Source organism: Lithobates pipiens, unplaced genomic scaffold, assembly GCF_037356315.1.
Source record: "Lithobates pipiens isolate NorthernLeopardFrog02 unplaced genomic scaffold, aLitPip1_a1.2 Scaffold_28, whole genome shotgun sequence".
In the NCBI taxonomy this organism is placed as follows: domain Eukaryota; kingdom Metazoa; phylum Chordata; class Amphibia; order Anura; family Ranidae; genus Lithobates; species Lithobates pipiens.
This window is the reverse complement of record NW_027507789.1, coordinates 31,187,915-31,215,322: the sequence shown is the minus strand read 5'-3', so window position 1 is coordinate 31,215,322 and position 27,408 is coordinate 31,187,915. Positions and strand designations below refer to the sequence as shown.

The following is a 27,408-nucleotide window of genomic DNA, read 5'->3' as shown; positions in this document are numbered from 1 at the left end:
ATTAGCAATTTGTGTTACCAATTGAACAGGTGTACCTAATAAAGTGGTCGGTGAGTGTATATATCAACTGTGTATTTATCTGGAGTTCACATTTAAAGATGTAGTGCCTAACCCAAATTTCCGGGAGCCTGGTGGTGACTCCCAGAGGCAGGGAGGGCTGACATACTTCCTCAGGGTGCAGATTACTAGGCTTAGAGGGTGATGTACAAGATAGAAATTGGGCACCAGTCACTTTTAAGCTTAAACAAGGAGAAGTTTATTTCTCACAAACAGGAAAAATGTGGGAGAGAAGGGATAGGGCTCAGGACACCATTAGTCAAAAATAGTTGCGATCAGCAGACAGGCAGATTGGAAGACTCCTTAGACAAAAATGATGAGCTAAGGTAGACAGCAGTACAGCAAAAGAGCCTTTAAACGGAGCCAGCACATCTGTACTTTGAAGGATAGGTTGTCTACTATGGTAACTAAACTTAACACAAGGAAGGTGTAGGAATTCTATGGATGATTCCGTCTTGACACTTTCCCAGGCTCTTCATGGGTCCCTGGTCCATGCAAGAGTCACCATCCCTCTTTAAATTGTTTCCGGATGTTTAGCAGGCTTTTCTCAGCATAATCTCAAACACTTGGATAGGCCTAGCAGCAAGAACAACACCTGGATAGGCCTCAGGCTTCAGGCCTGGCAGCCAGGAACTGTTTCACACACATCCAACCAGACCGCAGTCTGCGTGAGAAAAACCCCAATCACCTACCTCTCTCCAAATAGATACCTTTTCCCAGCATTCATAGGGGCAAATCTGATTGGCTGAGAACGGGATGTTTATGACCTGAATGAATGCACTGTAGCTCATAACACTAATGACACTAATAAAGACAACAGTGCCACCTACTGACAAAAGGGAGAAACTACAGCTAAACAGGGTTAGGAGAAAAGCCATTTGACCACTAAACACTACAAATTAGCCAAGCTGGCTACCACCCAACACAACTAAATTTACCTGTAACCCAAGGGTGCTACAAAGATAAAAGCTATATTTTAATAAAAGCAATATATACATACTTTATCAATAAATCAGAGAGAAGAACCACCAGAAAACAAATTACAAAAGAATAATTTGTAGTGTGATCTAGAGTTTTGAGAACACATGCACCACATTTAAATAATAAATCATAATTTTAAGAAGATGCAAGAGGGGATTTTTTAGGTGCAAAAAACATATGCATAGACAGAAATAATCTTATGTAAAAAACATACAAATTAAATTTTTTATCAAAATTAAAAAATGTACTTTTTTAAAAACAACAACATGTCGTTATTTTCTTGCGGTCATGATGTATGTACAATGGTTTCCGCTCGACATGTTTCAACAGAAATATGGCTTCTTTAGGAGACTCATAAATCACTGTACAGAGTGAAGACATTACATTATAAATGCAATTCAGTACATTCAAATATTTAACCAAATACATAGACATTATTTAGGAAACACAGCTATAATATTTACAAAATAAGTAACCAAAAACAACATATTTTGATAGATCATGTGATGGAACTTCTCTCAATGCATACATATACAGAATCATATGTGATAGAGATGATATATATATATATACATATGCAAATAGTATAGGTGTGTTTCCTAAATAAAAGCAATGTATTTGGTTAAATATTTTAATGTATTGAATTTCATTTATAATGTAATGTCTTCTATTTAATTATAGTAACACAGTCCGTACAGTGATTCGTGAGCCTCCTGAAGAAGCCATATTTCTGGTGAAACATGTCGAGCAGAAACCATTGTACATACATCATGACCGCAAGAAAAGTATGTTGTTATTTTTAAAAATAGTACATTTTTAAACTTTGACAAAAATAAAATTTGCATGTTTTTTACATAAGGTAATTTGGGTCTATGCATATGGTTTTTTGCAACTGAAAAATACCCTCTTACATCTTCTTAAAATTACTAAAGAAGTGATCACATATTCGTAGTTGCACCTTCCAAGAATCAGTAATTTGGATGGTAGGTTACTAAGGAACAAGACTTCAGATACCGTAAATATGGTAAGTTCAATAACAATTTGGCATTGTTACCTGATAATAATTTTATGGGAATCTATTTTTTTCCCATGGCGTGATCCCTTAAGGTTACCGGAATTCCCCACAACAGCACAGGTTCGACATGGTCTGTTATACACTTCTTCATATGGGTTCCCATTGGGTATAACCTTGAACATCTGACCAAGTATTCCAGGAATGTCACTTGCATTGTTATTTCCTTGGAGACTCTGCATGACATAAAATATAATATACACTAAAAAAAAGGCGGCTGATCCCAGACAACATTACAAAGGCTAACGAGGAGGCTAAATTCGGATTGCACACACACTCTATTAGTAAATCACTCCCTATATTCCTGTGGCCCAGTTCCTAAGTTACACCCGTTTCAGTTCTGCAAATTAATTCCTCAAAACTCAATTTATGCACAACAGCAATATGAATTGAGAAATCCTGTTTCTCATAAGTGCTGGCAAAACATTTATTCTTTTTGATTAACCACAATTTCGCTAATACTGTAAGTGCCTATTCACACTAATAGGTTATGGTAATTTATGGCTATTTAAGTGCTTTACCGCTTGCAATGTGGTGGCATTAATTTTAATGGCATTGCAACACTATATTAGTGGGCAACACACCCACACTGCAGCTCTTCAGGCAGGTTGTCCAGCAGGTTTTCGTCGAAATTTCAAATTTTTTTTGTTAAAAGGTTTTTATTGAGAAACCTGCAATTTCAATAGCAATGGAATTGATTGTAAAGGTTTGAGTTTTAACCTTTTACAAATAACAAACATGTTATACTTACCTGCTTTGTGTAATGGCTTTGCACACAGCAGCCCTGATCCCTTTCCTCTGGGGTCCCCCACTGGCGCTCCTTGCTCCTCCCTCCCACCAAGTGCCACCATAGCAAGTCAACTGCTTTGGGAACACTGGTGCATGATCGATCGCAAGTGTCCGTAAGACACACAGAGCGGGGCTTGGCCCCTTCCCCTGCTCCCTCCTCACTGGCTGTAGGGAGAAGGGAGCCAATGAAGGAGTAGAGGGTTGGGAGAGCCTCTGCTCTTGTGCACAACGCTGGATCAAGATCGGGCTCAGGTGAGGGGGGGGGGGATGCTTGCTGCAGAAAGTTTTTTACTTTAATGCATAGAATGCATTATTTTAAAAAACATTCTGCCTTTAGAACCACTTGAGGCCCTAAGGCTGCGGTGCATAAGCAGAACAAATCCAAAACACAGTGAAGAGTATGGAGTTTCAATGTTTAATGAGAGAAGAGAAAAAACATATAGGAGCATTGGAGCACCGGTTCCCACGTATACCAACAACATAATATATCACAAATCACAGGGACGGGTTTAAAAAGAGGAGGGGGAAATGGGATCCTGAGGGTGTCAGTAGATGGAGCCTAGATAATCCTGGGTGGCAAAAAAATAAATAAAATTAGGATAGCAGGGTTCCAATAGGGATGAGTCAAAACTTGATGGTGATCTAAAATTCCTTAGGAATTTCCACTTACCTTATCCCGCTGCAGGATTATTTGGTAAAACCAAACAAACCCAATCTCTACCCCTCACGGCGGGCTCCGTTAAAAAACCTTCAAGGATCAGGGCACCTTTTTATCGGGGGTTCCACTCCCTTGGACCTGTATAGCAGCAAGCTTTATGGCTGAAAAAAAAACAAAGCACTGGATCCCAGAGTCCAGCTCTTAAAAGAGAGAAGCGTTACGGGCTAAACCTTGTTTCTTCAGCCACGGGGCCCGGGTACCATTCAATTTGGCCTGAAAAGACACTTTGAATGGATCTGGCTGCATAGCTTGCCCCAGCAAAGGATTACTCCAGTGGAGCTCAGCATAGCACATCTATACTCATAGCCAACACCTAAGACACTGGCAAAAAAACTGAGGTACTCCTAGTAATGGGAGGGGTTATATAAGGAGTGAACTTCCTGTCTTGGGGTGTGCCAGTGTTCATCCACTAAAGGTGACCTATATAACCCACATAGTAACTACTATGGCTCTGTGTCCCGTGATGTACGATAAACAAATATAGCTGGCATAAAGCAATATAAGCAGGGACCCTATCTTGCAACATGGCTTCAATTTTATCATGAATCATAACTTTGGTGATTCTAGGTTTTGTTCCAACAAGGCACAAGCTAAGGCAATTTCCAGGTCCAAGCTGGCGTTTACATGCCAGCAGCTGTAATTTGAAGAAGGAGTTTAAACTGCTTTTTGGTGAGTTCTTGGGGGCTCTTATTGAGGAGTGCAATTACTGGGTCTGGGTGAAGAGGTTTATCAAACAAGGTTGAAAGAAGCGCAAAAAATTCTGACCAGAATTTACTAGCAACGGGACAAGTTCACCAAATGTGCAGGGGTGCGAGAGTCTTTGCAGCCCTGGAAGCATGCAGGGGGATAGCTTGAAACAAATTTCAAGATCCTATTCGGAACTAGGTACCATCTCAATATTACCTTCTATGAGGTTTCCAGGGTTACCAAATTCTGTGAAAAAAATGTGGTCGCTGCCCATATAGCAGACCAGTCATCTGGCTCTAAATGAATACTGAGCTAAACTGACCACATATCTGTCTATACAGGACTGCTATTAGAAATCACGGGGGCCCCATACAGCCTAACTAACACCGCCCCCTCCAAAAATATCAAATTATATTTTCGAAAAAAATGCCATGGACTAGATGCCTGTCAAACACTCTCTGAAGGGGGGGGGGGGGCATGTGGTACATGGGGGGGGCCTGGACAGCAGGGGGTGGGGACGCAAATTTTAATACCCCTGCAGCTAAATCGGAAGGAGAAAAAGGAGGAGAAGCCGGAAGTGCTGCAGGGTGAGCCATAAGAGTCTGCAATAAGGCAGTACAGTTGGCCCTCCTGTTCGGCAGGTGCCAGGGCTCCCTTTTGAATTGATGGGCCCCTGGCCCAGTATAGGAGCAGCCCTGTGTCTAAATAAATTATATATATATATATATATATATATATATATATATATATATATATATATATATATATATATAATTATAGGATAGGAGTCGATAAAGCTTTGAGATAATTTGTAGGTATAGCCTGGAGTTGGTCTAACTAGGACCAAGTGCGCAGGCTGAAAAGTTTCCATTGTTTCAAATGAAGGAGAAGGTGAGCTGAGCTGTGCAAGAAACTGGCACTCAATGTTGAGTGCGAAGAGGATATCGTCCTAGAGCAGGACTGTGGCAAACCTTTTGTATATATCAAAATAAATATTGATTTTATAGTTACTATGATTTATGACTATTTAAAAGAGTATAGTTTCCTATGTAATTATTTATCTAACAGTGTGATTAGTGCAGTGATATTGTTTGGTACATCATGGAAAATGTGGAAGTTATTGTCCATTAAGGGAACATTTCTGACACTTTTATAAGCTACTTTGCAGACAAGTTAGGTGTTTGTAATTTCAGCTTTTAAAAAATAATGGATGGAATGGCCTGTTCACGGACATAAAGAAGAGCTGTGTTAAAAAATGGAAGTACAGGGTAAAGGACTAGCCTGCAGTATTGCCTGTAGACCCCCTGCAGTGCATTATATCCCCATTACTGATTTACTAAGCCTTTGTTCCACACTTTGTCCCTATGTGTACTTGGCCATCTTGGTAGAGCAGAAGCAGTGGTGGCCCATCCACAGGGGGCGCACGGGCGCCACCCCCCATCTATGCATCTGGCCCCCTGATATCTATATAGAGACGCCGGACCATGGATTCCAATGGCGGGGGGGGGGGGGTTTCTTTGAAGCACGTGATTAGAGCCAGAGGCTCTAATAGGCTTCAAAATAGGGTGGACTCAGAGCATAGAGCACTGCGATCTGAGCCCAGCCAGTTGTGTGACACTAGTGAATGAATATTCACTATTTTCACACAACGGACAATCAGCAAGCAGGTCTTGATACCCGTTTCACGATTGGCTGAAAGGAGAAGCTACGCTGGCCACTGGGAGAAGGAGGGAGCAGATGCGAGGAGAGGAGATGCAGGGGAAGCTAGCAGGCCACCCGTCTGTCGCCCAGAGGGAAGCTACGCTGGACTCCTGGTGGAGACCCACCACTGGAGGAGACACGAGGAGATATAGAAGCTGGTCACCCAGAGGGAAGCCCTCGGTAAGTGTTTCAGCAGCCAGGTGACACTGACCAACTGGCCACCCCCCACCACAGAAAATACCACCAGCCGCCACTGAGCAGAAGGCTTTGCTCCCTCGTGTTAGATCTACCCTTTGATGACCTGATGATGGGTGGGGTAACGATCAAGCAGCAGTTGAGGAGGCAGCAAAAGCACACATCTACAGAATATATAAAACAGAAGCAGCGAGATCCTTGCGCTGCGGGTCCTCAGATAAAACTTTCACTCCAGCAAGGAGAACAGTGTAGTCTTATCACCATATCTCACTGCAAATCCTATAATACTAGCAGTCAGAGGCAGCAACACCTAAAGTGACCTCACGCTGCAGATCTGGTACAGCAATTTCACTGAATTGCAGACAAATGGTACATTTTTAGGTTACTGTTTAGGCAAAATTTGCATTTCTCGATGTCCCCCCATAAAATAGCAAATATTCACTTTCTGAGTTTAGGTTCACTTTTACTAAACAAAGAAACTGCAAACAATTTTGAGATCGTATCTTTGTAGGCCTTCCATGTAGATTAAGTCGACAACTAGATAAGGCTGAATACAATTTCTCTTTATTTCGTCCAAGGAGTAGAGTAGTAGCCAACACTTTATTGTTAACTCTGTTTGGAACATGTGTACTCCTTGGATGAAATAAAGAGAAATTTTATACAGCCTCACCTGGCTGCGGACTTTATCTACATTGAAGGACTCTTGTGTTGCGGGGTGGAGACCGCAGGTCAGGCACGGCGAGTGGAAACAGAGAGCACCTGCCAGCCCTGATTGCAATATTGGGTTGCAGTGCCATTATCTTGCATGTGTGTTTACATCTCTATAGGCCGCTTTGTTGGGCTACAACACTTTAGTTTCCACGACATGACCATCTAGTAACACACAGGTCGATAAATTTGATCTTTTCTATTTTACTCACCAACCACCATTTTAGAACGTGAGCCGGGATCACTTGATCCTTACTTGCTAGTAGAGGTTGTACAGATGCATTGAATCGTTTTGCAAACCATGGCGTCTTTAGCTTACTTGGCTTACAAAATCCACACATACACACATGATTATCAAACTCTTCTACAACCTCCACTGGATTAGAGTAGTCTGGACAGAAGTAATTGAAGTAGATCACGAAGGCCACAACGCATAATAGTGGTGGGATCCATACTGTCCTTTTGTGATGGCTTAATCGGAAGTGACAGCGGAAACAGTGCATTATATCACAGGTTCTCAGTTTTCCAGATCCAGAAAATAAAACCAGTTCTTCTCTTTACCCTCAGATTTATTCAGCATGTTGCATTGCAAAATAATGTCCCATTTTGTCATTAGACACAAAGACGAGACCTAGGATTCTCATGGAATCATTTAGGTCAGATTCCAAATTTTTTTTTTAAAATGCTGCTGGAGGTAAATATTTACCCCATGAGGTTGAGGAGAACATGCAGAGGAATGTGCAAACGATAATTCACCATCTTGTTATTCTCTCAACAGACAATTCCAGATATCCCACAATCAGTACTTCCATGCAATATTGTATGAAACTGGCTGAAGGCTAGATTTACAACAGAAGGAAATAATAGTGTCTTATGTTTCTTTCCAAAACTCCAGGCGATTACACTTGGTCTTGCACCATGATTCCCAGATGTAATAGTGCAGGATTTTAGATCATTCTACACGTGTCAATGTTTTTCTTCCTTGAATAACCTAAAAGATACAAAGAAATTTATAATAATGACTTAGAACAAAACCCAGAGCACATGCCCAGTGGCACCGTGAAGCATCAATATGTATATGCTAATGTATGCAACTGAGATCCAGGGCTGGACTGGGACAAAAATTTGGCCCTGGACTTTATCCAGACTGGCCCACTTTCATTTTGCAAACACGCACAAAAACAGTATATAAACTATACGCAATTGCGCAAAAAAATAAGTAAAACATTCCTAAGTAAGTAAAACTGATACGTGGCACTAATGACAGATGGCACTAATATGTGGCACTGATGACAGATGGCACTATGTAGCACTGATGACAGATGGCACTATGTGGCACTGATGACATGTGGCACTGATGACAGATGGCACTTATACGTGGCACTGATGACAGATGGCACCGGGGACAAATGGCACTGACAACAGGTGGCACTGGGGACAAATGGCACTAACAGGTGTCACTGGGGGCAGGTGGCACTAACAGGTGGCACTGGGGGCAGGTGGCACTAACAGGTGGCACTGGGGGCAGGTGGCACTGGGGTGGATGGCACTGGGGTGGATGGCACTGGGGGAGCATGGCACTTTTTTAAATTAATTTTTTTATTTTCCCACTTACGGCCGCTGCAGCCGTTCATCTCTCCCTCCTCACACGCTGTCTGTGTGAGGAGGGAGAGAGGCGCTGAGAGATGATCTCATATGTTTACATATGAGATCATCTCACATTGGACACGCCGATCGCGCTGTAAATGGCCGCTGTGATTGGCCGTTTACAGCGATCTGTGTCTCTGGGGGACACGGCAAACACAGAACTTCCCCGATGCGCGCCAGCGGCGGCGCACATTGCGGAAGTAAATACCAGGACGTCCAGGGACGGCCTCCCAGACGAAAGCGCCTGCTCTATAGCCGTCATTCGGCTATAGGGCGGGCGGGAAGAGGTTAATCAGTTACAGTGGACAGTGGCAGTACATTTACTCCTACCCCCCCCCCTCCCCCCCCCCCCCCCCCCCGCCATGCTGCATATTACAGATATCACATAATTATTTAGCTGGTTTTCTCTGTTAGTAGAGCAATGCTAAAATGTACAGTAATCTTTGAAATCCATCATATAGGCTACATTCAGACACACAGATGGTTCAGGTTTGGTCAAGTATTGTAAATGGAAGTGCGGAGAGACGAGCACATGCCTGTCTGTGGTATACTGTTAAAACACGCTGACAAAAATATTAACAGCCTGCAGTTGATTTTACTATTTAGTGCTTACTTGATGTCTGATAATGTGATTGCTTTGTCCCTGGACAGTGGACACTGACACAGTCTGTGCTGCTGTTTACTCTGGAGACAATCCTGCAGGCTGCAGCTGTGGAGCAATGATATGGTTCCTCGCTCCTCCTCGGCGGCGCTTTCCCTTCACTCCCAGGCCAGGCAGCTAGGCTTGAACTCCTCCCATATCCCCGGGCCGCCTCCGCCCTCCGGCCGTGACGTCACGGCGCTGGGACAAGGGGAGTGAGTGGCAGCGTCAACCGGGGGGTTGTACTTGTGCGCCGGGCCGGCCCAGGTGCTGTGGCGGAGCCGCGTTCGCGGCCGCCGCCGGCGGTGGAAAAAAAAAAATTAATAAGCTGAAACTGATAACAACCGGCCCAGCGGCCCACTGAGCCAATCGGCCCACCGGGAATCTCCCGGTAGTCCCGATGGCCAGTACAGGCCTGCTGAGATCCCCACTTTTATGCAACTGAGACCCCAACTTTTAACACACACACACACACAGTTGTGTTCAAAATAATAGCAGTCCAACATCCCTAACCAGATCAATCACTGTTTTTGGTATAAATTATATTTCTACACCGCAAATAATTTACTAGTAGGGGCAGGGCCGTCTTTAATATTGATTGGACCCTGGGCAAAATTTTTCTTAGGGCCCCCCTCCCCCCATGTAATTTCACTCTCCACCTTCTCGGAGACATACAATAAATAGCAGCTGGACTTAAAATTTGTTTACTGTATCAGATCAGGCAGCGATTGCGATTGGTTGCCAGAGGTTACAGCATATCATTACTGCTTACTGACTGGCTGCTAGAGGTTACAGCACTCCTTAAGGCTCACTGATTAGTTGCTAGAGATTACAGCACATTTGTGCTTGTTGATTGGCTGCTAGAGATTGCTGTACAGTAATACTGCTCACTGGTTGCTATAGGTTACAGCACATTTCCTCACTGCAGGGGGCATGATATACCTATGAATGCTGCCTTTATTTACATATCAATGCAGTTGTCCTCAGCTATTTACATATGCATGTGACTGCTATTTACATATGAATGCCAGTATTTACATGTAAACACAGGTCTGCAGGTGAGTCATCTGTACACAACAATAGGACAGAGCTGGGCAGCATTAGTAGCAGCACAGGACTTCACAGAAAACTTCAAGGGACAAGGGAATGTAAACTGGGATAGTTGGCAAGTATAAGGGCTGCTGCTTTGGGCCCCACAACAATGACAGGACCCAGGGCAGCTGCCCCTTTTGCCCTGCCTTAAAGACGGCCCTGAGTAGGGGTAGTAGAATAATAGACAACCAACAGACCCAACAGTCATGGCATACATGCTGCTTATTCTGTGTAATGGATTCAATAATTGAAAGGGGCATGTTTAAAATAATAACAGTGTGGAGTTCAATTAGTGAGGTCATTCAGTCTGTGAAAAATAACAGGTGTCACACAGGTGGCCATTGTTTAACCACTTGCTTACTGGGCACTTAAACCCCCCTCCTGCCCAGACCAATTTTCAGCTTTCAGCATTGTCGCACTTTGAATGATAATTGCGCGGTCATGCTACACTGTACTCAAATGACATTTTTATCATTTTTTTCACACAAATGGAGCTTTCTTTTGGTGGTATTTAATCACCACTTGGGTTTTTATTTTTTGCTAAACAAACAAAAAAAGACAGAAATAATAAAAAAAAAAAGTTTCATAGTTTGTTATAAATCTTTGCTAACGGGTAATTTTTCTCCTTCATTGATATTCGCTGATGAGGCTGCACTGATGGGCAGCACGCTGGGCACAGATAAGGCAACACTGATAGGCACAGATAAGGCAACACGGATGGGCACTGATAGATGTCACTTATGGGCACTGGTAGGTGGTATTGATAGGTAGCACTGGTGATGACGCACTGATTGGTGATTTATAGGTGGCACTGTGGGCACTGATCGGTGGTACTGTGGGCACTGGTAGGTGGCACTGGTGGGCATTGGTAGGTGATGCTTATGGGCACAGAATCCTCTGCAGAGGCTCTCCATGATCTGGACCGATGTCCCTCACACAGCCACTGGTGATCGGCAAATTTTTTTCATAAGGAGAAAAAATAGCCAATTACCGTCTCCATTTACATCACATGATCAGCTGTCATTGGCTGTCAGGATCGAACCCCTTACTCCAATCTGTGATCAGCCGAGTCTCAAAGACTCGCTGATCGCGGAGCACGCCCTGTGCACCCTTCAGGGGGCACACAGGCCGCTCGAGTACGGGAGGACGTCCATGGACACCCTACCGGCAAATTAAGTCTGCTCTGCAGCCATCTTTCAGCTATAGCACAGAAGGGAAGTGGTTAAGGTAAAGGCAGCAGATGTTGTACATGCTGGGTATAGCATCTCTCTCTGAAAATATGAGTAAAATGGGTCGTTCCAGACATTGTTCAGCAGAAGTACTTTGATTAAAAGGTTCAGTGGAAAGGGGAAAACATAGAAAGAAGTGCAGAAACTGATAGACTGCTCTGCTAATATGATCTCAAATGCTTTCAAATTGGAACAAAAAAACAGAAAGACGTGGAAGAAAATGAAAAACTTCCATTCAAATGAATACTCAGCCAATGATCAGCTCCAGGGGGATGAAAGAAGGTGTAAAGTTACCTGCGATTACTGTGACAATTAGATGACGCCTATGTGAAGCACCTGCAAACTCCCATTGTTGAAAAAAACAACATGTGCTGTAGAGCTTACAATTTGCCAAAGAACACATTGACTGGCCTAAAGAGAAATGGCGCAACATTCTGTAAACTGAGTGTCAGTGTTGTACTCTACTGTATATTCAGAATGTTGCAACAGTCCTTTATATTTTATAGGTTTTTGCAACAGTTATTTATATTTAAATGTCATTTTTTTTAAATTCATAAGCTTTTAAACTGATGTCTTATATTTTTTTAATATAGTAGCAAAGGTGTGTGAATAAGGAAGGGTGCATCTTTGCAGTGTCAAAACAGGAACAGCGAGTGCAGAGGTAGACGTTGCTGCAGTTGAAAGTGGAAACTGGGGGCATGTGGGACAGGAAGTGAGAGCAGAGGGAGAAGATGAGAGTCAGGAGTAGTAGCATGAGTGAAAAGTTGTTATGCTGATGTGATGCGGGGTGGGCGGGGGGGGGGGGGGGGATGGGTGTAAGCTGTAGTGGGTGAGCACACAAGGAGGTTGGCGTAAAGGTGCATTGGTGGGAAGGTTTCAGGCATGGTGGTAAGAAAGGGGTAAGTAGTGCCTCTGCAAAGAGCTGTCAGTTATAACTCCAGATGCAGTCCTCCTGCTCAGCAGCAGTGGCCAGCTAGAGGAGATGGGAGATGGTGGTGTGAGCTGCCAGGCCAAAGATTGCAATGCCTGTGAAAGCCGCAGAAGAAGCCAGGAGGTAGCGAGGTGGAGTAAGCTGACAGAAATTAGAAGCCCTTGTCTCTGGATTTGCTTTCTACTGGGTGTGGCTACGGTCAGGGGCGGACTGACCATTTGGCCACTCGGGCACTGCCCGAGGGCCCTGGGCCACTAGAGGGCCCCATCAGGGTTGCCAGCCTCAGTAAAACCAGGGACAGTATGTAAAAATCTGTGTTTGTTTGTCTTTTACATCTGTCTCTGAAATGTCCCTTACTGACATCCTTTTGGTCTAAAAATCCTGAGATTATAGCTGCCCCACCTCTCCAGTACCTTCTCAGCCAGTAGAAACATGTCTGTGTATACTGTGTGTACATGTATGTGTATACTGTTTGATTGTATACTGCGTGTGTGTATACTTTGTGGCCCCATAATCTCCTATTGTCCGGGGGCCCCATGAGTTGTCAGTCCGCCCCTGGCTACGGTGCATGACACTGGCCTATGTTGTTGCCTATGGCCTATGTTAAATGTCGATGTTACCGCTCCTGAATAGTAGAAACACATTATTACCTTCCTGCCACTACTGTTCATGCAACAGGTATTGGCGCCCTTTTGGCTTACCCCAAAGACTCTACACTACCTTGCACATCTCGAGTTTAATAACTGATCTGCTCAGGTACCTGCAATCAGCTCCCAACACAGGAATTCCCCTGTCACTAATAACTACCGTATTCATCGGCGTATCAGACGTGTTATACACGCCTTATACGCTGATCCCTGCTTCCTTGGAGTGGAAGGAGGGGACAAGCGCCGATGGATTACACACAGACGCAATCTCCTGTGTATCTGGCGCTCAGTCACACACAGTCCTGTCCCCCAGGCCATTGGACCACTGTTCCATCCATCGTATGAGCCTGGTGGGACTGTGAGTGACTGAGAGCCCTATACACAATAGATCGCGGATCTGTGTCATCCAGCACAGGTGCGGCTGCAATCATCGGCAAAGGCGAGTCTGCAGATGTGTACTAACAGGCTGCGATGATGGGCATGCTAGAGGCTGCAGATGGGCACTAAACAGGCTGCAATAATGGGCACATTAGAGTCTGCAGATGGGCACTAAACAGGCTGCAATAATGGGCACATTAGAGGGTGCAGATGGGCATGTTCGAGGCTGCAGATGGACACTAAACAGACTGCAATAATGGGCACATTAGAGACTGCAGATGGGCACTAAATAGGCTGTAATAATGGGAACATTAGAGACTGCAGATGGGCACTAAATAGGCTGTAATAATGGGAACATTAGAGACTGAAAATGGGCACTAAATAGGCTGTAATAATGGGAACATTAGAGACTGGAGATGGGCGCTAAACAGGCTGCAATAATTAGAGGCTGCAGAGCACTGAAGGGCACAGATCAGGCTGCATTGATGGACACTGGTGAAGCTGGTGAGGCTGCTGAGCACTGACCCATATTTTAAAATGTACGTTTCCCTCTTAAATTTAAGGTGCGTGTTATACGTAGATAAATACGGTAATTTGTATGTCAAATGATCTATTGAAGAGAGTCACAAATACCTTATTAGTAATGGGAGACTTTATATGCCAGCTTATTGTGGGTATGTGAAGGGATCACTGGAGTTTAAAGGAAATTGGCAGTGCTCTCAATAAATGTTGGGTTTAGCGTTTGTCGCATGCACAATAAAACCCCTTAGACATCTATGGCTCTGGGAGACAGATCAGTCTATAGGGGTTCTACTGCACATATCCAGGCAGCAGGAAGTTAAAAATGCACCAGCCACGGGTAAACATTGCAGCGGAACACCAGTGGAGTATACAGAACTGTGTGAGTATACAGCAAAGAAGGGTGGGTTGGTTAGATCAGCACAGTGGGAGGTGGGAAAGAATGAGGAAATGTTTCCATAATGCTCTTTGAAAAAGTCGAGTTATTCAATGTGAGTTGATTTGAATGGATTTCAAATATAGAAAATAGCAGCAGAGATTTAATGAGCTGGAAGTTTCTTAAAAGATATGGAAAGCACGTATTGCCTGCCATTTTCGGAAGCCCCCAACTAAGACCTGATATTCTGCACATCACATGGCCAACAGACTGTGTCAAGGAGACCTTATTATTTCAATGCGCACTGGTGTGCTACTGCAAAAACATTAACATGTTTTGCATTAAGGCAGTGGTCTTCAAACTGCGGCCCCTTCCCTGCCTTGGAACTATTCCTTCCACAGACACAAAATGATGCAGAACCATTTCTCCCACTGACATCAATGATGGGACACTATTCCCCCACTGATACCAACAAAGGGGCTCTATTCCTCCCACTAAAGCCAATGATAGGGCATTGTTTACTCTCATTGGCATTGGGGAAGTTACTACTCTACAAAGTCCAGCCCCCCTGAAGCCTGAATGACAGTAAATTGGCCCTTTATTTGGAAAGTTTGGAGACCCGTGCATTAAGGCAACCATTTTATCAAAAATGGGCTGGCAATGCATGGCAAAAGAAAACAAAAAAACAGACTTGCACCTTCTTTGATGCAGCGCACCACAACACCAGGCAAGTGTATGCATAACTTAATGTGAAATTTAGGCTTCTACTGAGATACATAAACATTGAAAAAGGGGCAAAGAGCAAAACCCAGAAGAAGACCAGCTGAAGATGTCAGCGGCCGACAGGGAGCTCCTGGACACTGGAGTGGGGGTGAGTATTAAGGTAACTGCTTTAAAAAGAGATGTATAGGATATTAAAGAAATAAACAATCATACTTACCTAGATGACTGCAACACCAATCCCAGCTGCAGCTGTCCCTTGCTGCCTCTAAGACCAAGAACTGAGCAATCAAATACTGCTGATCACTCAGCCCTCAGTCTTCAACCTGCAGAGAGCAGGATGGCTGTCAATCACTGGCTCTCTGCTCTGCCCCTCCAGTGCTCACTGGAGTGCCAGGCTGTACAAGTAGCGGAGGCACCTGGCTCAGGCTCTCAGCAGCTCGCCAAGAGGCTAAGCCAGTTGCTGGTCCAGGCACCTGGGTGGATCCTGACCATATGATCAGGATCTTTTCAGAGCCTGGACCAGGTCTGACGTCAGCCAACAGAGGCCTTTAGCCCACTGTCAGCTGAAAATAGGTCCCAAGAGTGCAGAACTAATGCTGCGTACACACGAGCGGAATGTCCGATAGAAAAAGTCAGACGGAAGCTTTTCATCATATATTCCGATCGTGTGTATTCCTCATCTGACTTTTTTTTTTAACGAAAATTCTGACGGACCTAGAAATAGAACATAATTTAAATATTTCCGACGGAACCAATTTCTATCAGGAAACCGCTCGTCTGTATGCTGATTCGACGGACCAAAAATTACGCATGCTCTGAAGTAAGTACAAGACGGAAGCTATTGGCTACTGGCTATTGAACTTCCTTTTTCTAGTCCCGTCGTACATGCTGTATGTCACCACGTTCTTAACGATCAGACTTCGGTGTGATCGTGTGTACGCACGACAGTTTCAGTGGAACTCAGTCGGAAAAACCTTTGGCGTTTATTCCGACGGGAAAACCGGTTGCGTGTACGCGGCATAACTGCGTTCCTTTGATCCATAGCAGAACTAAAGCCAAAAAATCTTTGACTCCACTTATCCTTTCAGGTAAATCTTACAATAATAGAAAATGTTACTGAAAATATACCAACATTTCCTTTCAAACAAGATCCCCTTTGCTAGCTCGCAGATTTGACTTATGAAATGTGTTTGCTTTATGCTCATACAGTGTAATTTAGAGACCTGTAATCATGCAAAACCAAATGCTGCCGGCTGAGCTAGGTTGATAGTAGATATCAAGGCTTGGTTTGTTCAGACACTGAAAACACAAGACGTTTTGGTGGTTTCTTCTGTTATAGATTACAAATCTAGGCACAGAGCCACAAAGAAGACAATACGTCCAACAGCAGGGGCGGACTGACCATTCGGACACTCGGGCACTGCCCGAGGGCCCCATGCCACCAAGGGGCCCCATCAGGGTTGCCAGCCTCAATAAAACCAGGGACAGTATGTAAAAATCAGTGTTTTTTTTAAAGATCCCAAGAATATAGCTGCCCCATCTCTCCAGTACCTTTTCAGTGTGTGTGTATATGTATTCTGTGTGTGTATACTGTGTGTGTATATTGTGTGTCTGTGTGTGTATACTGTGTGGTCACAATCTATTTCCTGGGGGCCCCATAATCTCCTATTGCCCGGGGGCCCCATAATCTTCTCTTATTGCCTGGGGGCCCCACAATCTCCTATTGCCCGGGGGCCCCATAATCTTCTCCTATTGCCTGGGGGCCCCATAATCTCCTATTGGCCGGGGGCCCCATGAGTTGTCAGTCTGCCCCTGTCCAACAGTCTAAGCCCTTGTACACACGGTCGGACATTCCGACTGAAAATGTCAGATCGGACCGTGTTGTCGGATATTCCGACTGTGTGTGGGCTCCATCGGACTGTTTCCGTCGGAATATCCGACGGACAAAGTTTTAGAGCTGGGCTATAAAACTTTCCAACAACATGATCCGATTGGACTTTGTCCGATTGTGTGTAGAGAATTCCGATTGGACAAAGTGCCACACATGCTCAGATCAAATTCCTAGACCAAAGCCATTGGCTACTAGCCTGAACGTAGTCCCGTCGTAACGAAATAATGTCATCACGTTACGTACGATCGGATTTTCCGACAACTTTGTCCGACCGCGTGTATGCAACACAAGTTTCGGACAAAATCCGACGGATTTTGTTGTCGGACTGTCCGACCGTGTGTACAAGGGCTTAAAGGGCGAGAGGGCAAATAATTGAGCTGATTCAGGACAAGTGTTCAACTTGAGTTTCTTTATTCAAGAAGGCTTAAATTAGGGATGAGTGAACTGTGTTTTAATTCCTGTGAATATCCATGAAATAACAGTAAAAATCATAAAATTTTGGTGAAATTCCACCATTTTGGTGTAAAACACAGGGGCAATACAGAGAACAAAATTAAGGTTGCTTTTAAGGGTGTAATGTGCTTTAAAAATGACAATTACTGAAACTCCTTTCAACCCTCTTGCACCTCCTCGTTATTTGACCTTTTCCACAGAAAGAAAAAAACAAAAAACAATATTAAAAAGAAAATAAACCATCAGTGCACACGTAATGATCACGTACCAAAAAAAGGTTAAACATTCATAAGCAACGCTAAATTAAGTACACTAAACTACAATAACTAAACCCCTTTTCATCAAAAACACCCTCTGAAAATTGATTAAAAATGATATATATATGCTTTTCAAACAAATTTCACCACGGTAGCCCAGTGAGTGTCTTTTTTGTAACAAAATTTCACAGAATTCGCTCCGATCATCCTAATCAAAACGAAGACTAAAAAATGACTTAAAGTGGTTGTATAATCTTTTTTTTCACTTTTACTTACAGGTAAGCCTATAATAAGGCTTACCTGTAGGTAAAAAAAAATATCTCCTAAACCTGTATGGTTTAGGAGATGTTCCCCTGGCAATGAGCCACTGCGGCGAATGCGCACAGGGGATTCTCGGCTGGAAGCCCGGCAGACGCCTGACCCTGCCGGAAAGAAATCTGCGCGCATGCGGTGCATACTAGCTCATTTTCCCCTGCAGGTATGAAAAAATACATAAAAATTTCTGCGAGTTTACTCCCTCTTTAAAGAGGTTGTAAACCTCCCTGTGTAATTTGTACCTATAAGTAAGCCTAGAATAAGGCTTACCTACTGTAAATATCTCCTAAACGTGCGGCATTTAGGAGATATCTACTGTATACCGCGCAGATGAAGAAATGGCCACCCCCGTGCCTTTTCATTTGGAGCGTGTGCAATGACCGGCGGCTCCCGCTGCCCTGGAAGGAAGACGGGCGAAGATGGATGCGGCCTGAAGCGGGGACGTCACGGGCTTCATTTGCAGGTGTTACATAATGTGCTAGTATGCGCACCCTAAGTATAAATTCCCCCTCCTTTCAGTGCAAATTATTATTGTTCACGATTTATATATATAACAGTTTACGCTGCGCTTTACAATGTATAGGGGGGACAACACTATTACAGTACAATACAAAAGGTACAGGAGGGCCCCGCTCGTAGAGCTTACATTCTAAAGGAAGGGGATGGTGGTACAAAAGGTAATAGCTACAGAGAATGATTTGATGGGGGTGGCTCGGGGACAGTTAGGTGGGTGTGGGATAGGCTTCCCTGAATAAATGAGTTTTCAGGGAACTCCTAAAGGTGGACAGGGTAGGGGCTGATCGGACAGACTGGGGCAGGGAGTTCCAGAGGATGGGAGATGCTCTGGAGAAGTCCTAAAGGTGAGCATGAGAGGAGGTAACAAGGGAGCTAGAAAGCAGGAGGTCCTGGGAGGAGCGGAGGGGACGATTTGGGCGATATCTGCAGATGAGGGTGGTGATGTAGATGGGGGCAAGGTTGTGGATTGCTTTGCATGTTATGGTTAGCATTTTGAATTTTACACGGTGGGGTAGGGGAAGCCAGTGAAGGGATTGGCAGAGAGGGGCAGCAGTCACGGAACGATTAGTGAGGTGTATTAGTCTAGCAGCAGCATTCATAATAGACTGAAGGGGGATAGCCTGCTTAAGGGTAGGCCATTAAGGAGAGAGTTGCAGTAGTCAAGGCGGGAAATAATCAAGGAGTGAACTAGTTGCTTTGTGGTGTCATTAGTCAGGAAGGGCCGAATTCTGGCGATGTTGCGGAGGTGAAGGCGGCAGAATTTAGCCAGTAATTGGATATGGGGGCTGAAGGGCAAATCTGTTCCCCTGCTGAAATTCCCCCTCCCAGCACAAATCTTACCCCCCCCCATCCCCCAATTCAAGTGCCCCCCCCCCCCCCAAATCACTCCTCTTAGCACAAATTATCTACCCCCAAAATTGCCACTCCCAATAACCCCACTGCAAATCCCCCTTCCAGCACAAAGTGCCCCAATCATCCCTCCTAGCACAAATCTTCTTCCCCTGTTTCTTACCCCCTAAATCTTTAGCATACCCCCCAAATTTCCCCTCCTAGAACAATACTCCCTGCTGCCCCCCAAATCCCCCTTTCCAACACAAATCCCCTCCCCCAATTTCCTTGTGGTGCCCCCCCACCTCACATGATACCACAGTGCCCAGGGCAGCGGTCCCTCCTGCCCACCCCTTGTCCCAGCCCTGCACTTACCTGTCCTTAGCTATGGTTGCTGTGCTTGTTTTTCCTTGTTTTCATTGCCAGGAACACCCTTCCTGCCTTCGGTAACAACGCTCACTTACCGCACAGTATCTATGGAGCGGCAGCTTTGTTCGCATAGGACAGGACTCCAAACAGACCCCTTTCCTCCATAACAGAGGGGATTCTGTAGTCCTTAGAGATATTTGACTACCATGTAACAGATAGGAGTGCAGTACAGGAAATAAACCGTGCTGTGGAATTCCCTGTAAAGCGTTTGCTCGGTTTCACTGCTAAGCGATTTGATAGAAGCTGAGAATAAAACACCCACGTCTACCATAAATATAAGAACATGCTGGGAAATAAAGTATAGCCTGGGTCCACTTGTGTCAATTAGCAATTCCAGAACAAAAACACAGCGTTCGTCATACGCTATTTTTACCCCGAATTACTGTTTATTTTCTTATAAAGATTCAGGCGGAACATATGAAAAGTTAACGCAATCGATCTGACTTCTATAAACATTGTGTGGGTTGGTGTCATGTTCCTTGCTAGGCCAAAGTCAATTAGATCTTAACGCACAGCCAGCCATGGAATGGCCCCCCTAGCAGTCGTAATATTTTAAAAGGCCAGTTTATCCACAAGCTTATATTTCAGTTATCGGTGGGCAAGTTTTAAATCTAGCTTCTTGTATTTCTGAAGACTACATCAACACGCTCACTCTTTGGAATTTACACTTCTGTTTTACCAGCAATCTTCTCACGCCCTTGGTTCTCTACAATAAAACAATAAACTTAAAGCGGTTGTATAGTCTTTTTTTTTTTTTTTTTTACTTTTACCTACAGGAAAGCCTATAATAAGATTTACCTGTAGGTAAAAAAAAAATCTCCAAACCTGTACGGTTTAGGAGATATTCCCCTCGCAATGAGCCGCTGACTGCAGTGGCGCATGCGCACAGAGGATTCTCGGCTGGAAGCCTGGCAGACACCAGACCCTGCTGGGAGTGACGATATCGCTGCTCCGGCCACACACAGCGACAGAGCTGCGATATCCAGAAGACACGACGAGGGAACATGTCAGCTCCCTCAGCGCGTATCGGGGGAGATGTCGGGGCCTCGTTCCAAGGTAAGTATTTCATAATGAGATAGTATGCGGTGCATACTAGCTCATTATGCCTTTTCCTTTACAGGTCTGGAAAAAAATAAATTTCAGCGGGTTTACTACCGCTTTAAAGCGTTACTAAATGCAGTAAAGCATCCATCTTTAATATTATATATAAAGGCGGCCGGGGGACCCCAGAAGAGGATGTTCAGGTTGTGCAAAACGCGCTGCACAGTGGAGGGAAGTATGACATGTTAGTTATTTAAAATAAAACAATTAAACTGCTATACTATACTTCACTTCATACACCCTAAAGCAAGCAAGAGCATAAAGAGCAGCTCTGGACTAAACATTTATTTTTAAAAGAAGTACCCCCAGGTGCTGTAAAAAGCAAAGAAAAAGCAGCAATATTCACATTTAATTTGGAGCTCCAGCAGTGCCTCTTCTTGGCCACAAGATGTCCTCAGTTCTTCTGGGTCAAATGATGCCCAGCACCAATAAACTTGGAAGACTGAAGACTTTACAGTGAATGTGGGGTGTCATGACTCTGCCCCCTGAGGGGGCATCACCATATTGCCCTTCATTTACAGTGAACGGGTGCAGGGAGTGGCAGTGACGCCACCATGGCAGCACCACTCTCTGCTTAACCGTCTCAGCCCCAGAAGATTTCACCCCCTTCCTGACCAGAGCACTTTTTGCGTTTCGGCACTGCGTCGCTTTAACTGACAATTGCGCGGTTGTGCGACGTTGTACCCAAACAAAATTGACATCCTTTTTTTAACACAAATAGAGCTTTCTTTTGGTGGTATTTGATTGCCTCTGCTGCGGTTTTTGTTTTTTGCGCTATAAACAAAAAAACAGCGACAATTTTGAAAATAAAAAAACACAATATTTTGTACTTTTTTCTATAATAAATATCCCCATTTTTTTTTTTTTTAAAAAAAAAGCTTATTTTTTCTCAGTTTAGGCTGATATGTATTCTTCTACATATTTTTGGTAATAAAAATCGCAATATTGTTTGCACACAGAGATCCCAGTTCTCGCCGTGTCACGAGCGATCGCGGGAGCCTGACGGTCATAAAGACAGCTGGGCACTCGCATTGGCTCCGGGTGCAAGCAGCAGGTGCGCGCTCCTAGTGGCAGCCTAAGGAAGCGACGTAACATAAAACTGCGGCGGATGGTCAGGATTAGGTTAAAGTGATGTTAAAGGCAACTTTATTTTTGATTTTTTTTTCTTGATAACAAAAATGTCATACTTACCTGTTCCGTGTAATGGTTTTGCACAGAGCAGCCCTGATCCTCCTCTTCTCAGGTTCTGGCACTCTTGGCACTTCCCTCCTGCCAAGTGCCCACAGAGAAAGCAGCTTGCTATGGGGAAACCCAAGCAGGCTTGAACTCGCCCCCTCTCTCTCCTCACTGGCTGTGCCAATGAGGAGGGAGAGTCCCTGGAGAGCCGAGGCTCTCATGCATGGTGCTGGATCGCGATGGGGCTCAGGTAAGTATTGGTGGGGCTGAGAGAACTGCAGCACAGAGGTTTTTACTTTCATGCATAAAGGTAAAAAAAACTTGAGCCTTTAGAACCACTTCAAGTAAGGACTGCCCAGCCCAGAGAAGAGGGGCAGATGAAAAGGACCCTGTGGCGCAATATGATCAACCTGAAGACACCATAAAGGTAAGCAAACACAAAGGCTATAAAATACAGCCAACACAAGCCACATGGGGGTCACTTAAAGTGCAAAGTCTGGAGTCCGGAGCTTTAAAGTCAAGTGTGTCAGCACCTCAGTCTTCTCACTGCACATTAGTGCCAGTAACTCAGAAGGGCCCTAAAGGGATTGCAGTAAGGTGCTCACGTGTCCCGGATTGCCCGGGACTATCTCGCATCACCCGGGACTGTCCCACAATTAGCATGTCTGTCCCGGGTCCCGGGCACATTAATTCTCGACAATACAGTGTCCTGGAATGAAATAGAGGACACAGCCACCCTAACAGCTACATTGCCAAACTGGTTGCTAGGGCCGCTAGCAACCAGTGTCATCACACACTCAGAGTGAGGCCGTGCGAGGCCCACGCCTAGTGCTGCTTGGCTCCAGTCACCACACACCCCCTAATTCTCTGGTCTGACGCTGGTGCCCAGCGGTATGCAGAGGGAGGGAGTGACTTGCAGCAGGGACTGGCTGGTGTGATCGCCTTCACTGCCGCTGCACTGCTCAGATCGACTGCCCGACTTCTCTCATCCTCCCGCCTGAGGGACCTCATTCACTGGTATAGTAATGAAGCAGGTGACAGGGAACTGAGCGAATAGTAATGAAGGCGACAAAGGGAACTGAGGGGACAGTAATGAAGGTGACACAGGGAACTGAAGGAACATGAAGGTGACACACAGGGAACTGAGAGGACATTGATGAAGGAGACACACAGAGAACTGAGGGAACACTAATAAAGGAGACACACAGAGTACTGAGGGAACACTAATAAAGGAGACACACAGAGAACTGAGGGGACACTAATAAAGGAGACACACAGAGAACTGAGGGGACACTAATAAAGAAGACACACAGAGAACTGAGGGGACACTAATAAAGGAGACACACAGAGAACTGAGGGGACACTAATAAAGGAGACACACAGAGAACTGAGGGGACACCAATAACGGAGACACACAGAGAACTAAGGAAACACTAATAAAGGAGACACACAGAGAACTGAGGGGACACTAATAAAGAAGACACACAGAGAACTGAGGGGACACTAATAAGGGAGACACAAAGAGAACTGAGGGGACACTAATAAAGGAGACACACAGAGAACTGAGGGGACACTAATAAAGAAGACACACAGAGAACTGAGGGGACACTAATAAGGGAGACACAAAGAGAACTGAGGGGACACTAATAAAGGAGACACACAGAGAACTGAGGGGACACTAATAAAGGAGACACACAGAGAACTGAGGGGACACTAATAAGGGAGACACAAAGAGAACTGAGGGGACACTAATAAAGGAGACACACAAAGAACTGAGGGGACACTAATAAAGGAGACACACAGAGAACTGAGGGGACACTAATAAAGAGAACACACAGAGAACTGAGGGGACACTAATAAGGGAGACACAAAGAGAACTGAGGGGACACTAATAAGGGAGACACAAAGAGAACTGAGGGGACACTAATAAAGAAGACACACAGAGAACTGAGGGGACACTAATAAAGGAGACACACAGAGAACTGAGGGGACACTAAAGGATTCTGATAATTGATTTCCTGGCCCCCTCCTCCTCTATCTGGCCTCTGGCAGCCTCTTATTGCAGGGAAGCCCCTCGGGGAGATATGCCCTCAGCCATATGTGCGGATGAAAACTCTGCAGCTGGAATGTTTGTCTAAAAATAAATGAGTGTCAGAGAGAGAGAGGTGAGCGCCGAGCGTCTGCAGAGAGTGTCATCTGCACGCCGCTACGCCCTGCATCACATGACTCCCAGGTGCCGCATGTCATGATCCAGAGGTGTTGCCGGGGATGTGTCCCTGAATGGCAGTTTAGAAATGTGGTTACCCTAGATTGCAATGTTTTCTATTAGAGCCCTGGGACCAAACCCGATCATGGTAAAACAAGAACCTTTAACTTAACATGAGTAAACTGGAGTGGCCTACCTCAATATCTACAGAACGAAAGCAAGTAACAATCTGCAGTTCTTTAAAATTCAAGTATCGTATATAGCTGTATAGCGGACCTTGAAGGTTATCCATCAACAAATATGGAGTTTGACTTCATGCTTCCAACGGCATGCCTGTGTATTTCCTACTTAATTACTCTCATATCCAGGGCTTTTTTTCAGGGGGAACACAGTTCCGGCACCTCCAGCACTGAAGGTATCTAATGCCAAGGGGTTCTGGGGTGTGCTGAGGGTCCATTGATGTTGGCTGCTGGAGAATCTTATGTTGCTTGGGGGGATGTATTGTTGAGGGAGTGGTCTATTGCTGCTGGGGGGGGGAATTATTGCTGGGATGGATCTACTGTTGAGGGAGGGGTCTATTGTTTCTGGCTGCTGGAGGGTCTAATAATGCTGGCTGTTAGGAGATCTACTGTTGATGATGGGGGTGTATTGTTCTTGGGGTGAATCTGTTGTTGTTAGGGGGTATTTTTCTGTGGGGGGGGGGGGGGGGGGGGTCTATTGTTGTTGCTGGGTGGATCTGCTGTTGCTGGGAGTCTATTGTTGCTGAAGGGATTTATTGTTACTTGAGGAGCCTATTGTTTCTGGCTGCAGGCGATCTATTTTACTGCTTTTCATATTATCCTTAAAGAGGAGTTCCCCTTAACCACTTGCCGACCAGCGCACGATGATGTACGTCGACAGAATGGCACGGGCAGGCAAATGGGCGTACATGTACGTCCCTTTAAATTTGCCGCCCTGCCATCGGGAGTGCGCCGCCGGCGGCGCGCTCCCACGCTGGTCGGGACCCCCGTGAGTCCGGTCGCGGGACCCGCGGACTCGATCGCCGCGGGCATCCCCGCGATCGTCTCACGGAGCGGCCGAATGAAGGAATGCCGTTGTAAACAACATTTCTCCATTCTGCCTAGCAACTAGTGACGCTGATCTCTGCTCCATGTGATTGGAGCAGAGATCAGTGTTCACTAATTGAAAGCCCAACCCCCCCACAGTTAGTAACACACCCCTAGGAACACTTAACCTCTACACTGCCACCCACTGGTTAACCCCTTCACTGCCAGTGTCATTTACACAGGAATCACTGCATTTATATAGCAGTGATTACTGTATAAATGACAACGGTCCCAAAAATGTGTCAAAAATGTCCGATGGGTCCCCCACAATGTCGCAGTCACAATAAAAATCGCTGATCGCCGCCATTACTAGTAAAAAATAAATAAAAATTATTAATAAAAATGCTATAAAACTATCCCTATTATGTAAACGCTATAACTTTTGCGCAAACCAATCAATAATCGCTTATTGCGATTTTTTTTACCAAAAATATGTAGAAGAATACGTATCGGCCTAAACTGAGGGAAAAAAATGTTTTTTTATATATTTTTGGGGGATATTTATTATAACAAAAAGTAAAAAAGAATGCGTTTCTTTCAAAATTGACGCTCTATTTTTGTTTATAGCGCAAAAAATAAAAACCGCAGGGGTGATCAAATACCACCAAAAGAAAGCTCTATTTGTGGGAAAAAAAGGACGTCAATTTTGTTTGGGAGCCACGTCGCACGACCGAGCAATTGTCAGTTAAAGCGACGTAGTGCCGAATCGCAAAAAGTGGTCTGGTCTTTGACCAGCAAAATGGTCCGGTCTGAAAGTGGTTAAAAAAAAAAAAAAAAAGTCAGCAGCTACAAATACTGCAGCTGCTGACTTTTAATAAATCGGACACTTACCTGTACCAGGGTCCAGCGATGCGGGGGAATGAAGCCCCGCTCGCCCCCCCTCCGCTCGGCGGCACCAGCATTGCAACTGTGGGCACCCGGCTGTGGCTTCACATGTGCAAGCGGCGCCGTGATTGGCCGCACAGTCATCTGGGACCTGTCGTGTCCCAGATGATTGACAGGAGGGAGGGGGCGGAGCTGAGCCCTTCCTGCGCCGAGGGGAAGTGATGTCACCAGCCCAGGCACTGAAGGAGGCAGACTACGAGGGACCCCCTAGCAACAGGCATTTAGAGTTAAAAAAAAAAAATTCCAAATGTATTTTTTTTTTTTTTTTTTTTAGGAATATTAAGGAATTTTTTTTTTCTTTCTGTGGAACACCACTTTAACAACTTTCATAAAAATGACTTAGCAAAACAAAATGATACTTCTGTTTTCTATAAAAGGGACGGTGCTTGAAGGTGGGTAGGGGGCGGAGACAAGGGGTGACTTGGAAGAGGGGAGTCCTTGCACCTTTTCTCTGAGAAACAAAGCCCTGCTCATATCATATATTGAACAAAAATGATGCATACTTCCTGGCACAAGCCTGATTAGAAGAGTGGGAAGATATCAGTGCTGACTTAGTATAAAAGTAAATGGAATCGCTGGCAAGGGGAATAAGTTGGACAAAGGTCTCCAGGGTTTAATTGAATTGCACAGTGGCTGCAAATCTTTAAAACACTAATGTATCCAAGGCTGCAGATTTCCTTATGATCAAAGCTAAAAATCAAAGCCTTCGCTCAGCTTTTAGTAGATAGACTTTCCGCAAGTCATTATACACTGATTATCTTGTGCTGTGCAGTAGACATGTCATTTAAACACTAACAAAAATTATAATAATATAATCTGTAATCTTTTTTTATATACTGTATGTACACGCACAGTTACAGTATATAATGTGTGTGTATATTACCGTATTTATCGGCGTATAACACGCACTTTTTTCCCCTTAAAATCAGGGTAAAATCGCGAGTGCGTGTTATACACCGATCCTCCACTATTTTGGAGCCTTTGGGCGGCTTTCAGCCACCTTCGGCCCTTCTCTGCGGCTTTCGACCGCCTTTGGCCCTTCTCGGCGGCTTTCGACCGCCTTCGGCCCTTCTCGACGGCTTTTGGCCCTGCTTGGCGGCTGAAAACCACTGAGAGCGGGCGAAAGCTGACGAGAAGGGCTGAAGGCGGCCGATA

General features: G+C 44.9%; 1 protein-coding gene across 4 annotated transcripts in view; it reads right to left on the bottom strand.

The window, feature by feature from the left end:
• The window catches only part of LOC143935275 (CMP-N-acetylneuraminate-beta-galactosamide-alpha-2,3-sialyltransferase 2-like), an 84,614-nt gene that overhangs the window by 21,784 nt on the left and 35,422 nt on the right, over positions 1–27,408 (bottom strand). For 3 of the 4 annotated variants that reach the window (XM_077459019.1, XM_077459022.1, XM_077459020.1), the window contains exons 2-3: positions 7,121–7,899; positions 2,093–2,286 (exon numbers count right to left, since the gene is read on the bottom strand). In XM_077459019.1, the coding sequence (XP_077315145.1) occupies positions 2,093–2,286; positions 7,121–7,411 (485 nt within the window). In that variant the 5' untranslated portion in view covers positions 7,412–7,899. Of the gene's footprint in view, positions 1–2,092; positions 2,287–7,120; positions 7,900–19,725; positions 19,888–27,408 lie in introns of those variants that run through there. The other variant, XM_077459021.1, reaches the window with a different exon arrangement.